The sequence below is a fragment of the Hyla sarda genome, chromosome 5, assembly GCF_029499605.1.
Source record: "Hyla sarda isolate aHylSar1 chromosome 5, aHylSar1.hap1, whole genome shotgun sequence".
NCBI lineage: Eukaryota > Metazoa > Chordata > Amphibia > Anura > Hylidae > Hyla > Hyla sarda.
This window is the reverse complement of record NC_079193.1, coordinates 46190846-46203103: the sequence shown is the minus strand read 5'-3', so window position 1 is coordinate 46203103 and position 12258 is coordinate 46190846. Positions and strand designations below refer to the sequence as shown.

The window sequence follows — 12258 nt, the reverse complement described above, 5'->3', positions numbered from 1 at the left end:
ACCATATATATATAGGATAGGTCATATACATATATATATATATATATATATATATATATATATATATTAGAGATGAGCGAATTTACAGTAAATTCGATTCATCACGAACTTCTCGGCTCGGCAGTTGATGACTTATCCTTCATAAATTAGTTCAGCCTTCAGGTGCTCCGGTGGGCTGGAAAAGGTGGATACAGTCCTAGGAAAGAGTCTCCTAGGACTGTATCCACCTTTTCCAGCCCACGGGAGCACCTGAAAGCTGAACTAATTTATGCAGGATAAGTCATCAACTGCCGAGCCGAGAAGTTTGTGACGAATCGAATTTACTGTTAATTCGCTCATCTCTAATATATATATATATATTGTAAAACCTTTTCAAGTTGCAAAGTTCAGTCTATAAATTTCAATTTACAGAACTCATTTTAAGTACTTATTTTTCATTCTGATTTTATATGGAATTCTCTACAAATCCAGTTAAGTGCCTGCAGGATTAATGTATGTCGATCACTCGTGGTCACCTGCCTATACTACTTCTGTTCGCAGATCCTGTATTCGGCTCCAGTCTGGCCAGTCTCTGTCAAAGAGAAAACACTACAGTGCCAACATTTGTAAAGATGTGCATCGACCATATCGAACAGCATGGTATGTAACATACGTCAAGTAGTATCAAAGTGAATGGGACTGAGCAGTACAGCCATATGTACATGGTCATGCTTGGTATACAGAAATGGGGGACACCTCTTCAATCAGTGTCTTATCCGAAAGGCTTTGCTTGGTAATGGGCTGTGTTACCTGTATCGCTTGGATAAGATCAGTACAGGCATCTGAGCTACAGGCATTTAGGTTTCCATTCATTGACAGCAAAGCTATTAAAATGGTTCGGAATTTAATTGCAAAGTATACTACAAAGCTGCAAAACTTTATACAGTGATTAAAACAGTATTTCGCAACCAGGGTGCCTCCACCTGTTGCAAAACTACAACTCCCAGCATGCCCGGACAGCCTTTGGCTGTCCGGGCATGCTGGGAGTTGTAGTTTTGCAACAGCTGGAGGCACCCTGGTTGGGAAACACTGGATTCAAGAATTATTCTGGTGTCCGTAAATAATTCTTATTCTTCAGCTGACGTTGTCCATTGCAGGTAAATGGAGTAAAATGATTAATTGACAATAGAATTTGTTACATTTCCTTTTCTGGATACAATCACAAGAAGTTTAGTTTTCACTGCCAGCTCCTTTGGTTTACCAAGGGGAAGAGGAGACAGGATTTATTTTTTGTGCCTGTGAACTGACATGCAAATGTATTGCGGAGTAACAAGTGTTTATTCCTCTTTCTTCTTGTAGGACTGGACATAGACGGCTTGTATAGAGTCAGTGGAAACCTCGCTGTGATACAGAAGCTCCGATTTGCTGTGACGCATGGTAAATTCTGTTTTCCAAGAACTATAAAGTTTTCGGTTTACGTCATTCTTGTCCGATTGGAAACTTGTTATTGTACGGTTCAGAAGCAGACATGAAAGCTGTTGATATTTCCTGTATCTGTACTTTATTTGCATGGAAAGTCTAAGTAGCTTAAAGGAATGGTCTGCAAAAAGGTCATGTGTTGCATTTTTTTTTTAAATATATATATATATATATATATATATATATATATATATATATATATATATATATATATATAGCAACTGGCTCCAGAAAGTTAAACAGATTTGTAAATTACTTCTATTAAAAAATCTTAATCCTTCCAATAATTATCAGCTGCTGAAGTTGAGTTGTTCTTTTCTGTCTGGCTACAGTACTCTCTGCTGACATCTCTGCTTGTCTCGGGAACTGCACAGAGTAGAAGAGGTTTGCTATGGGGATTTGCTTCTACTCTGGACAGTTCCCGAGACACGTGTCATCAGAGAGCACTTAGACAGAAAAGAACAACTCAACTTCAGCAGCTCATTAGTACTGAAAGGATCAAGATTTTTAATAGAAGTAATTTACAAATCTGTTTAACTTTCTGGAGCCAGTTGATATATATTTAAAAAAAAAAGTTTTTTTTTCCTAGATAACCCCTTTAACTTTAGGGGTACCCCGGAGGAAAATAAATGTTTTCAAATCAACTGGTGCCAGAAATTTAAACAGATTTGTAAATTACACTAACAGCACAAAGAAAATTGCGGGTGGCACTCCTGAACACTAACCTCGTGAATTGGAGGTGAAAAGCGATGTGGTATGAATTACTATGCTGGAGGAGTCCACGTGGAGATAGGACTTGATGGGGGTGCAAACTACTGAAAAAAGTTACAAAGTACAGCGCTCTAAGCAATAAAAAGAAAAATAGATGCACTCACCCAATAAAACTGTTTTCTTTATTCAGTCCATTAAAATTAAACTCACAGGGTAGGAAAGACCCTGGGTCTACAAGCAACAGATTTGATAAGATTTGTAAATTACCTCTATTTAAAATTCTTAATTATTCCAGTACTTATTAGCTGCTGTATACTACAGAGGAAGTTGTGTTATTCTTTTCTTTCTGACCACAGTGCTCTCTGCTGACACCTCTGTTCGTGTATGGAACTGTCCAGAGCAGACGCAGATCTTCATAGCAAACCTCTCCTGCTCTGGACAGTTCCTGACATGGACAGCAAATCATTTTAATGCATAACATTTTGTGTAATTTTGTTGCAGATGAGAAACTGGACCTGAATGACAGTAAATGGGAAGATATTCATGTGATTACTGGAGCGCTGAAGATGTTCTTCCGAGAGCTTCCGGAGCCTCTATTCACCTTCAACCATTTCGATGACTTTGTGGAAGCCATCAGTAAGTAGAAATCCCATGCACTTCATTACGACATTTACTCACCATTTATAACCCCTTCACTGTCAAAGAAGTGCAATGTTTCCATACAGTGGTCCCTCAAGTTACAATATTGACATTGGTTCCAGGACGACCATTGTATGTTGAGACCATTATTCTATGGAAACCTGGTAATTGGTTCTGAAGCCCCAAAATATCATCCAAAAATGGGAAAAAGTGAGGATTAAAGAAAAATAAGGAGATAACTAACACAGATAAAGCAAATCCTTATATATAAAAGTAAGAAAGATCTGCTGGGAGCTGTAATCACTGTCTATGTAGAGGACAGGAGCTTCTTCAGGGTCCTGTACAGTACACAATGTCCTAAAAAAGTAAAATGGAGCCGCCCTCACCTGGTGTCCAAAGGAGCAGCTAATCCTGGCCCAGGTTAAGGGTAGTACAGAACATGTAATACCTCCCTGTACTTTAAAAAGACAGAAATTCGGTGCATACGCTTCAGTAATACAAGTGTTTTACCAGTGAAATTCCCATTCTGATTGGTCGGTTCTTCCAGCCATTGACACATTTCACAGATCTGGACTGTCCGTAGCATTGTATGGTGAGTCTGCTTTCAAGTTACAATGGTCCAGAAAAGCATTGTATGTTGGAAATGTTGTAACCTGAGACCATTGTAAGTTGAGGGAACACTGAATGTGTTTATTGTGCAGTAGACTGGTGTAATTGACTTGGTGTAGTCACTAATAGGCTATGTTTGATCTGTTGAAGTAAATGGGATCACTGCTGGTATACTTCAGCATACATACAGTTCAGGAAATAGAAGGATGCACTCACCCGGAATACTTTCTAGAAGGAAACTTTATTCACAAACAGCTTAAAAATGTACAGCGGGAAGAAGCAGAGGAGCGGCCTCACAGCGACAGACTGTTTCCTGAGCTCTAAGCGCAGGAAACAGGCTGTCGCTGTGAGGCTGCTCATCTGCTGCTACCTGCTGTACGTTTTTAAGCTGTTTGTGAATAAAGATTCTTTCTAGCAAGTATTTTGAGTGAGTGCATCCTTCTATTTCCTGAACTATATGCTGTTGCCTATCTACTATTGGGTTGCACCTCTGTGAAGTTCCACGGGGAAAAAAAGCTGGTGTCTAATATTCGAGCAGGTGTTGGATTGGGCAGCAGTGCCGGACTCTATTGCTCTCATCTGTGAATTGGATACTTTAGCATACATTTTCTTCCAGTTTTCCAGCATATACCAAAGATAATACTCTACTTTTCAATGTAATCCAAGTCTAAGGCCATGTTCACACATTTAGGTTTTTTGCCCATGGTAGTTCCTCTATGCATTAATGGCAGAAATCTGTGCCTAGGGGTATGTTTTCTCTGGATCTGCCAGCAGATTAGTTGAGTATTAGCCCCACTGTAATTGATTGGTGCTAAACATCTTACATGTTAAGGTTAGGATCACATGTATTGTAGACGTGCCAACGGCAGTCACAAGGGCAAGCTCCCTGCTGAGGCCATGTAGCTCTGCGTGTCCTCTCGTAGCAGCGGATTTCCTGCCCGCTACACATCTGCTACTGACAGGCACTGTGTCTACAGCGGGAAATCCGCCACTAGGAGAGGACTCACTGGCGCAGCAGGGCGCTCACTCTTGTGACTGCTGAGGGCGCATCTGCAATGTGAAATACGCTGTGCATGCGCCACATGTGAGCCTACTCTGAATTTGAGTACATTGTACTTCCCAATACATTGTACTTCCCAATTCTGTGCTGATTTGTTTGCCTCTGCATGTGAATGGGGTTTAAAGGGGTACTTCATTTTTTTTTTTTTTTTATGAACTGGTGCCAGAAAGTTAAACAGATTTCTAAATTACTTCTGTTAAAAAATCTTTATCCTCCCAGTACTTATTAGCAGCTGTATGCTACAGAGGAAGTTCTTTGCTTTTTGAATTTCTTTTCTGTCTGACCACAGTGCTCTCTGCTGACACCTCTGTCAGTGTCAGGAACTGTCCAGAGCAGCATAGGTTTGCTATGAGGATTTTCTCCTGCTCTGGACAGTTCCTGATATGGGCATCAGGTGTCAGCAGAGAGCACTGTGACAACACAAAAAAGAAATTCAAAAAGAAAAGAATTTCCTCTGTAGCAACCAGCTTCTAAAAAGTACTGGAAGGGTAAAGATTTTTTAATAAGTCATTTACAAATCTGTTTAACTTTCTGGCACCAGTTGATTTAAAAAAAAAAAAAAATTCCACCGGAGTACCCTTTTAACTTCTGACAGGAGAAATTCCCAATCCAACGGAACTAATGTCCTGCGACAATTATACCCGCGTGTGACAAACTAACCTTCGTGCGACATAATATGCAACACGTTAGCAAAGAACATTAGAAAGTACAGAGTCGGGATGGAAACCAGAGTACAAATACAACCCGATTTTTGGTAAATGAGGACCAATGTGTGTTAATGTTAAGGCTGATCTGTGTATGTTCAGCCCATTAGTGGGGGGTATGGGTTCTGCAGCACTAATATGAATGTGGGATCTGCACAAGAGATTGTGCTGGTAGTTCATCATTGTAGTCACTAGAGGGCACTGCACAACAGCGGATAACAAGTCTCAGACCTTCGTATTCACGCTCCTCGTGCTTTACCCGTAACTATTTCTTTCTCTTTTCAGAACAAGAGCCCAAGCTGCGTGTCCAGGGAGTCAGAGATTTAATTAAACAGTTGCCAAAGCCCAACCAGGACACAATGCAGGCACTCTTCAAGCATCTCAAACAGTGAGTCTGAAAGTATTGAGCAGGCGATAGATTTGTCATTCTTTGTGTTGTTATTTTTCTTCTGTGTAAGTGGCATTTTTGCTGAGCGCGCTTGTTTTCTTGCGCGGGAATCTGCGAAAATGAGCATTGCTGCTCTGAAAAAGACTTATAATTGGTGCTTAACATGCAGAGCGGCTGTCACTGCTTGTTTTTATACAGGTTAGTGGATGTATACATATAAATGTGAGCGAGACGGCGTATTTCAAATACAGCAATACATCACATAATAAACCAGTACTGTCACAAACACTTCTTAGAAATAAGGAATAAGGATACATAAGTAACCACAGGGGATATGTATTTAGTAAGAGGTTTTAATAAAAAGTTTCTTAGCAGTTATGTATGAAAGCCACTAGCAACATTATAGTTGTATAGAGGAGTCATTTCTTTTTGTTCCATAAATCATGAAAAAAAAAAAAAAATCTATATATATATATATATATATATATATATATATATATATATAATTTTTTTTTTATTTTTTTTTTCATTTCAATTTAGAATTAAAGGGGTTTTCCCATCTCATTCTGATGGCTTATCACTAGTGTATAACATCACTTTATTATAAGTAGTAGTATAATCTCTGGGACCCCCATTAATACTAAGAAAGAAGGAAGCACAGCATTGATTCGGTGCAGCAGCCCCTTTAGGCCCCGTTCACACTATGGAGTTATATCTCAGAATTTCATTTGAACACTTATTTTATATATTATCCACAGAAACGAGCATTCCGGAGAAAGAATGGACATGTCATTTGTCTTTGTCTTTCGGCAACATTTGGTTTGCACAATTTCTGCCTCTGAAATTCCACAGTGTGAACTGTGCAGTAAATTTCCATTTAAATTAATTGGAGGCTGCTGCAAGCAGTTCTGCTCAGAATTTCTGTAGTGTGAATGGGGCCCTTACTGTTTTTTGGGTGTTTTTTTGTTTTTTTTGGCAGCTTCCCAGTCACCCGGCTGTGCAGAGAACTGCAGCCAGACCCATTCACCTGAATTCTGCAGTTCCCCTGCATAGCGGGTGTTTGGGCAGTGCTGTTATTCTCAGAATTAGTAGTCCCAGATATTGGACCCTTCCTTACTGTTCATAAAGTGATGGCATATCCTATACTATTGCTTTATAAGAAACCCTGCTTAAAGGGGTACTCCGCCCCTAGACATCCAAAGGATAAGGGGATAAGAGGTCTGATCACTGGGGACCCCCGCAATCTCTCCTGCAGCACCCCCGTTAACCAGCTGCACGGAGCGAAGATGGCTCTGTGGCTGATGACGGGGGATGCAGGGGCCGGATTATTGTGATGTCACTGCCCCGCCCCCTTGTGACATCACGCTCCGCATCCTCAATGCAAGCCTATGGGAGGGGCGTGGCGGTCATCACGAGGGGGCAGGGTCGTGATGTTTCCAGCGGTGGGACCCCTGCGATCAGACATGTTATCTCCTATCCTTTTGAATAGGGGATAAGATGTCTAGTGGCGGAGTACCCCTTTAAAGGATTATCTGCATTGGTCAACCTTTTGCACTGATTTCAGTCCCTTAGCCAGTGTTTCCCAACCAGGGTGCCTCCAGCTGTTGCAAAACTACAACTCCCAGTATGCCCGGACAGCCTTTGGCTGTCCGGGCATACTGGGAGTTGTAGTTTTGCAACAGCTGGAGGCACCCTGTTTGGGAAACACTGGTACAAAGCCTAAAGTAGTGCAGAGGTGCTAAAGTGAAATGTTTTCACCAGTTTCTTGCTATCCAGTGAACCCTACCTACTAATTTTTATTTATTCTTTTTCTTAGCGTTGTGGAAACTGGAGAAAAGAACCGAATGACCTTTCAAAGTTTAGCAATTGTTTTCGGTCCGACGTTACTAAAACCGGAACAAGAGACTGGTAATATCGCCATTCACACGGTCTACCAGAATCAGATCGTGGAGCTCATTCTGCTGGAATATAACTCCATATTCGGCCGCTGACATCACATTTCCGAATCGGAGCGGCCACTCTGACATCTCATCCCGAAGGACTCCTTTATAATATTATTATAATTATTTGCATCACTGATATTTTATTTTAGTTGTGTTAGTTTTTTTTTTTTTGTTTTTTTTTTTTTGGACCAAACTGTTTTGTGCTCAACTTTGCACTTGTATGAAGATGGAGATTAACCTCTGCAGGTTTGGACGGTTTTTGAAGCGGCGGCATTGACATTATTCATTCGTTACTTTTATATCGTTTTTTTTTTATTTTATTTTATTTTTTCAGTTTTTCTGCTTTCAGATGCTTTTTGCTTAACAGAACTGCAAGTCTAACACAGACACTGGATTGACTGGAGAATAAAACTACTAACATCACACCGTAGATACAAACCTTTGATCACTATTGCTTGCGCTGAAGTGTTTGAAGCTGACAATTTGGTGGTGAATCATTTTTTTGTAGTGAATTTTGCATCTCGTACGTGTCTCTTGATGACGACAATGACTTGTGTGCAGGCATGCCGTATAATCCGGTGAGTAGCAGCTGCCGCGCTATCTTACCATCACACGGATCCGCGCAGAATGTCTGATATCTCAAGCTTGATATTACCGCTAACATTTTGGCTTCTGTCATTATGGCCTTTGAAGAACTGCACAGTTACTTATATTGTCCTATTTAAAAACCACTCAAATCCTATGCAGGATTCATCGTGTTTTCTTGAACTGACTTTTGATTGTGTGTAATAGTTGGGTATTCTATTACATTACTGTGTATTAAAGAGCACTTGCCCCTTAAAATTTAAAACATATTTATAGATCCAGTCCTTGAGTTGTCCTCAATTTGGACATATCATTGTTATACAGTGAAGACCACTTCCCGTACCAGACTGAATTTTCTGTGACAGATTTTCAGTTCTTCATTTATTTTGTATTCTATGAAAAGACCACCCCTCCTAGAAGACCACTTTTTGTGCAATTTCGGGTGGTCGTCTCAAAGAGGTTTCACCTGCGTGTGTGACTTGGAGAGCTGGGTGACAACCAATATGCTTACCATTAAGCTCTCCAATGATTTCTTCTTCTAATGCAGTGTTTCCCAACCAGGGTGCCTCCAGCTGTTGCAAAACTACAACTCCCAGCATGCCCGGACAGCCGTTGGCTGTCCGGGCATGCTGGGAGTTGTAGATTTGCAACAGCTGAAGGCACCCTGGTTGGGAAACACTGTTCTAATGTGTATGGGAAAGAGAAGAATCGGTCAATTTGGGTTCAAAGTGTCCGCCCCACAAACCATAGTTTTCTAGCAGTGGCTTAGCTCCCCTCTCCCTATTCAGAACATATGAACACTTGACCGAGCGAATGTTCATCTGGCAGGCACCTATAGGCTTTTTTCTTAATGATTTTTCTGGTTATAGAGAGATCTGTCCATTATTATCGCTGCCTTTGCTGCATTTGCCTTCATTTGCATGACCTTGCGTTTGGTCTGTGTAAGTGTTAGTGAGGAATTGTTATCACGGCACATATGCCAGTTGTCTGACGTAAATCATGCGCACATTTTTTGACTCCCATTTCCCGACAGACTTAGGGCAGGGTCACACGGAGCGCATCCGCAGTGTGTTTCACGTTGCTGATGCACCGATGGCATTCACAAGAGCAATCTCCTAGCTGCGGCTGCGTGTCCGCTTTTGACGGTAGATTTCCTGTGGCACATCTATGTGTCTATAGCAGGCAATCAACTGTTACGTGCCGACACGCAGAGCTGCTCAGCCGCAGCAGGGAGCTCGCTCTTGTGACTGCTGTCGGCGCATTCGCAACGTGAAATGAGCTGCGGATGCGCACCATGTGACTCTACCCTTACCCATACAGATGAGTATTTTCATCCCTTTTACAGTTACAAGTTTTAAGCAGCCGCTGGTCTAATGACCCAAACTGGCAGCAGCATAGATGACTGATTATTTTAGTTCGGGTCTCTAGAGTCCCGTCCATATAGCAATGAAAAAGCCTGGCTGAAGAAGCATGATCCTCTAAGGGTGCGTTCACACAGATGGATTACCTGCGGAATTTCCGCAGCTTATTTGCTGCTGAAAATTTGCAGAGGATTTTGCTACCATCGACTTCAATGGGAAAATCTGCAAATCTGCCTCTATAGGGGATTTTCTGCTGACCCATCAATGGTTGCAAAATCTCGGCTGGCCGCAGCAGATTTTCAACTGCGGGATTTATGCTACGGAAAATCGGTGGGGACTGCAGCGGATTTTCCGCAGCGTAAATCTCGCCGCGGAAAATCTGCTGCGGACAGCCGAGAAGAGCCCGCCCACTTTCAAATATGCAGCGGAAAACCCGCAAAAAAAATCCGCCCGTGTGAACGTACCCTAAAGCAGTTTTCCCAACGAAGGTGCCTCCAGCTGTTTCAAAACTACAATTCCTAGCATGCCTGGACAGCCTTTGGCTGTCCAGGCATTCTGGGAGTTATAGTTTTGCAACACCTGGAGGCACCCTCGTTGGGAAAAACTGCTCTATTGGAATAAAACAGGGAAAAAATCTAATCCTGGCTTCGTGGTAGAGCTTGAGTACTGGGTTGCTTTCTGGGTATGCTGGGAGTTGTAGTTTTAAAACAGCTGGAGGCACCCTGGTTGGGAAACACTGCTCTAAAGCTGCCATTCTAACCCAGTCCTCATGACCCACCAATGTTGCTTTTTTTCCCCGTTACTCTATTGCAGTGTTTCCCAACCAGGGTGCCTCCAGATGTTGCAAAACTATAAATCCCAGCATGCGCTTTGGCTGTCCAGGCATGCTGGGAGTTGTAGTTTTGCAACACCTGGAGGCACCCTGGTTGGGAAACACTGCTCCTCTAGTGGAATAAAACAGGGAAAAATTCTAATCCTGGCTTCACGGTGGAGCTTGAGGACTGGGTTGGTTAATACATTTGCCGCATCTTTAGTTTGACACAGATCGAATGTATAGCCTGTATGTTTTTATATTGGTAATCATCCAGCTTTCCCGGAAGCAGATATAACTAGGAAATGACTGACAAGAATCTATACGCATGGGGTCAATTCACGGACTGCAAAATATATATATATTGTTAAAATTTAAGCGGGACATGCTGTGTCACCTCTGCAGGCTTCTGCTGTATATCCTGTGGCCATGATCATTCTGGGGGTATTATACTATTACACTGATGTATATAGAGGCCGATTAGCTGTAGAAGCTTTGGCTCATTGTATATAAGGAAACGCTGTATAGTCTTACCTCCTGCTTCTCCTTCACCCTTTCTAATGCAATACAGGCAGCTTCGTTCATCCTTTTAGGTCAGTGTTTCCACAACCAGGCTGCCTCCAGCTGTTGCAAAACTACAACTCCCAGCATGCCCGGACAGCCGAAGGCTGTCCGGGCATGCTGGGAGTTGTAGTTTTGCAACAGCTGGAGGCACCCTAGTTGGAGAAAACCCTGCCTTAGGTAAATCCTCTGCCTCCCAAGACTAACTATATGCACTTTTAGATGGGAACTATTTTATTTGCTGGTAGACCTTTTATTGCGTAGGTACTGGAAATATTTAAACAAAAAAAAAAGGCTCGAGCAGACGGGTAATTTAATATGTACAGTATATTTTAGAGAAAAAAAAAACAGATACTGCAGAAGAAATTCTATATTTCATTGTGCCTGTTGGTAAGAAAAAAAAAAGGAGGTAAAAAAAAAAAAGGTGCCCGTTTATGAATTGGTGAAAATGAACTTTAAAGAACAAATCATTGACCTGTGAAGTATTTCTATTACGGTTAACAATGTAAACCAATTTGTAAAATAAAAAGTGAAATTGAAAGATTTTGTTACTGGGAATGTAGTGTGAATTCATTATTTTTAATTAAAGGGGTATTCCAGAAATATTTTTTATTTGACTATGCTACAGGGGCTTTAAAGTTAGTGTACTTCATAGTGTAGTGTCTGTACCGGTGTTTTATGGTGGTCTCGCAATTCTTCTGTGATTTTTGCTCCTATATTTATTTGAAACAGCATATACAATGAGTATCCCAGGTTGCAGTGCTGCCCGAGACATTACATCACTAGTCAGGTGTTCAGAGGGAGCCTGTCTGTGCTTCATTGGGTGGAGAGACTGCTGGGTGGGAGATCATTCTGCAAGAATTTGCAATAGATGTAGGCACCCTGATCAGAAAACACTGGTCTATTGCATTGATGGCAGCACAGGTGTGTTTCACTAGTGGAGTGGCTGATGTGTGGGAGGAAGCATTCTTAGAGAGCGAATAGCTGTCTGGGCATTCTGGGAGTTGTAGTTTTGCAACTGCTAGAGGGCCAAAGTTTGGAGACCACTAGTCTGTTACCCTTTTTTATTTTTGGCAGCACATGGTACCAATGGTCTCCAAACGGCTGTCTGGGCATGCTGGGAGTTGTAGTTTTGCAACATCTGGAGGGCCACACCTTGGAGACCACTGGTTTGCTGCCTGCCCCTAGCTTTTTACGGGGTGGGTGCAGCTTTTGTTTTGCACATTTTTGGGGAACGTAAGGGGTCCTTACCATAAGCGACTTTTCAGCACTGTGTGGACATACCGTAACCCGTGTGTAGATTGTGAATTAATACTGATCAGCACTTTTTTTTTTTGGGGGGGGGGGGGGGTTTGTGGTCTGGCCACACAGTGCAGAACAGTCGCTGGTGGCATGGTCCACAGACTCCCACAAAAAAGACCCTGCACC

The 12258-nt window shown here is 41.9% G+C and overlaps 1 protein-coding gene and 1 long non-coding RNA gene across 9 annotated transcripts in view; both read left to right on the top strand.

Annotated features, from left to right (window-relative positions):
• ARHGAP12 (Rho GTPase activating protein 12) overlaps positions 1 to 8671 on the top strand; it is a 108900-nt gene extending 100229 nt beyond the window's left edge. For all 8 annotated transcript variants that reach the window (XM_056519443.1, XM_056519441.1, XM_056519442.1 and 5 more), the window contains 5 exons: positions 541 to 639; positions 1339 to 1416; positions 2671 to 2805; positions 5467 to 5569; positions 7386 to 8671. In XM_056519443.1, the coding sequence (XP_056375418.1) occupies positions 541 to 639; positions 1339 to 1416; positions 2671 to 2805; positions 5467 to 5569; positions 7386 to 7560 (590 nt within the window). In that variant the 3' untranslated portion in view covers positions 7561 to 8671. The remainder of the gene's footprint in view (positions 1 to 540; positions 640 to 1338; positions 1417 to 2670; positions 2806 to 5466; positions 5570 to 7385) is intronic.
• A 21-nt stretch (positions 8672 to 8692) lies between these two features.
• LOC130273137 (uncharacterized) lies at positions 8693 to 11373 on the top strand. The gene is made up of 2 exons (XR_008843881.1): positions 8693 to 9918; positions 10044 to 11373. It is a non-coding gene; the product is annotated as an uncharacterized LOC130273137 (long non-coding RNA).
• Positions 11374 to 12258: the final 885 nt, after the last annotated feature.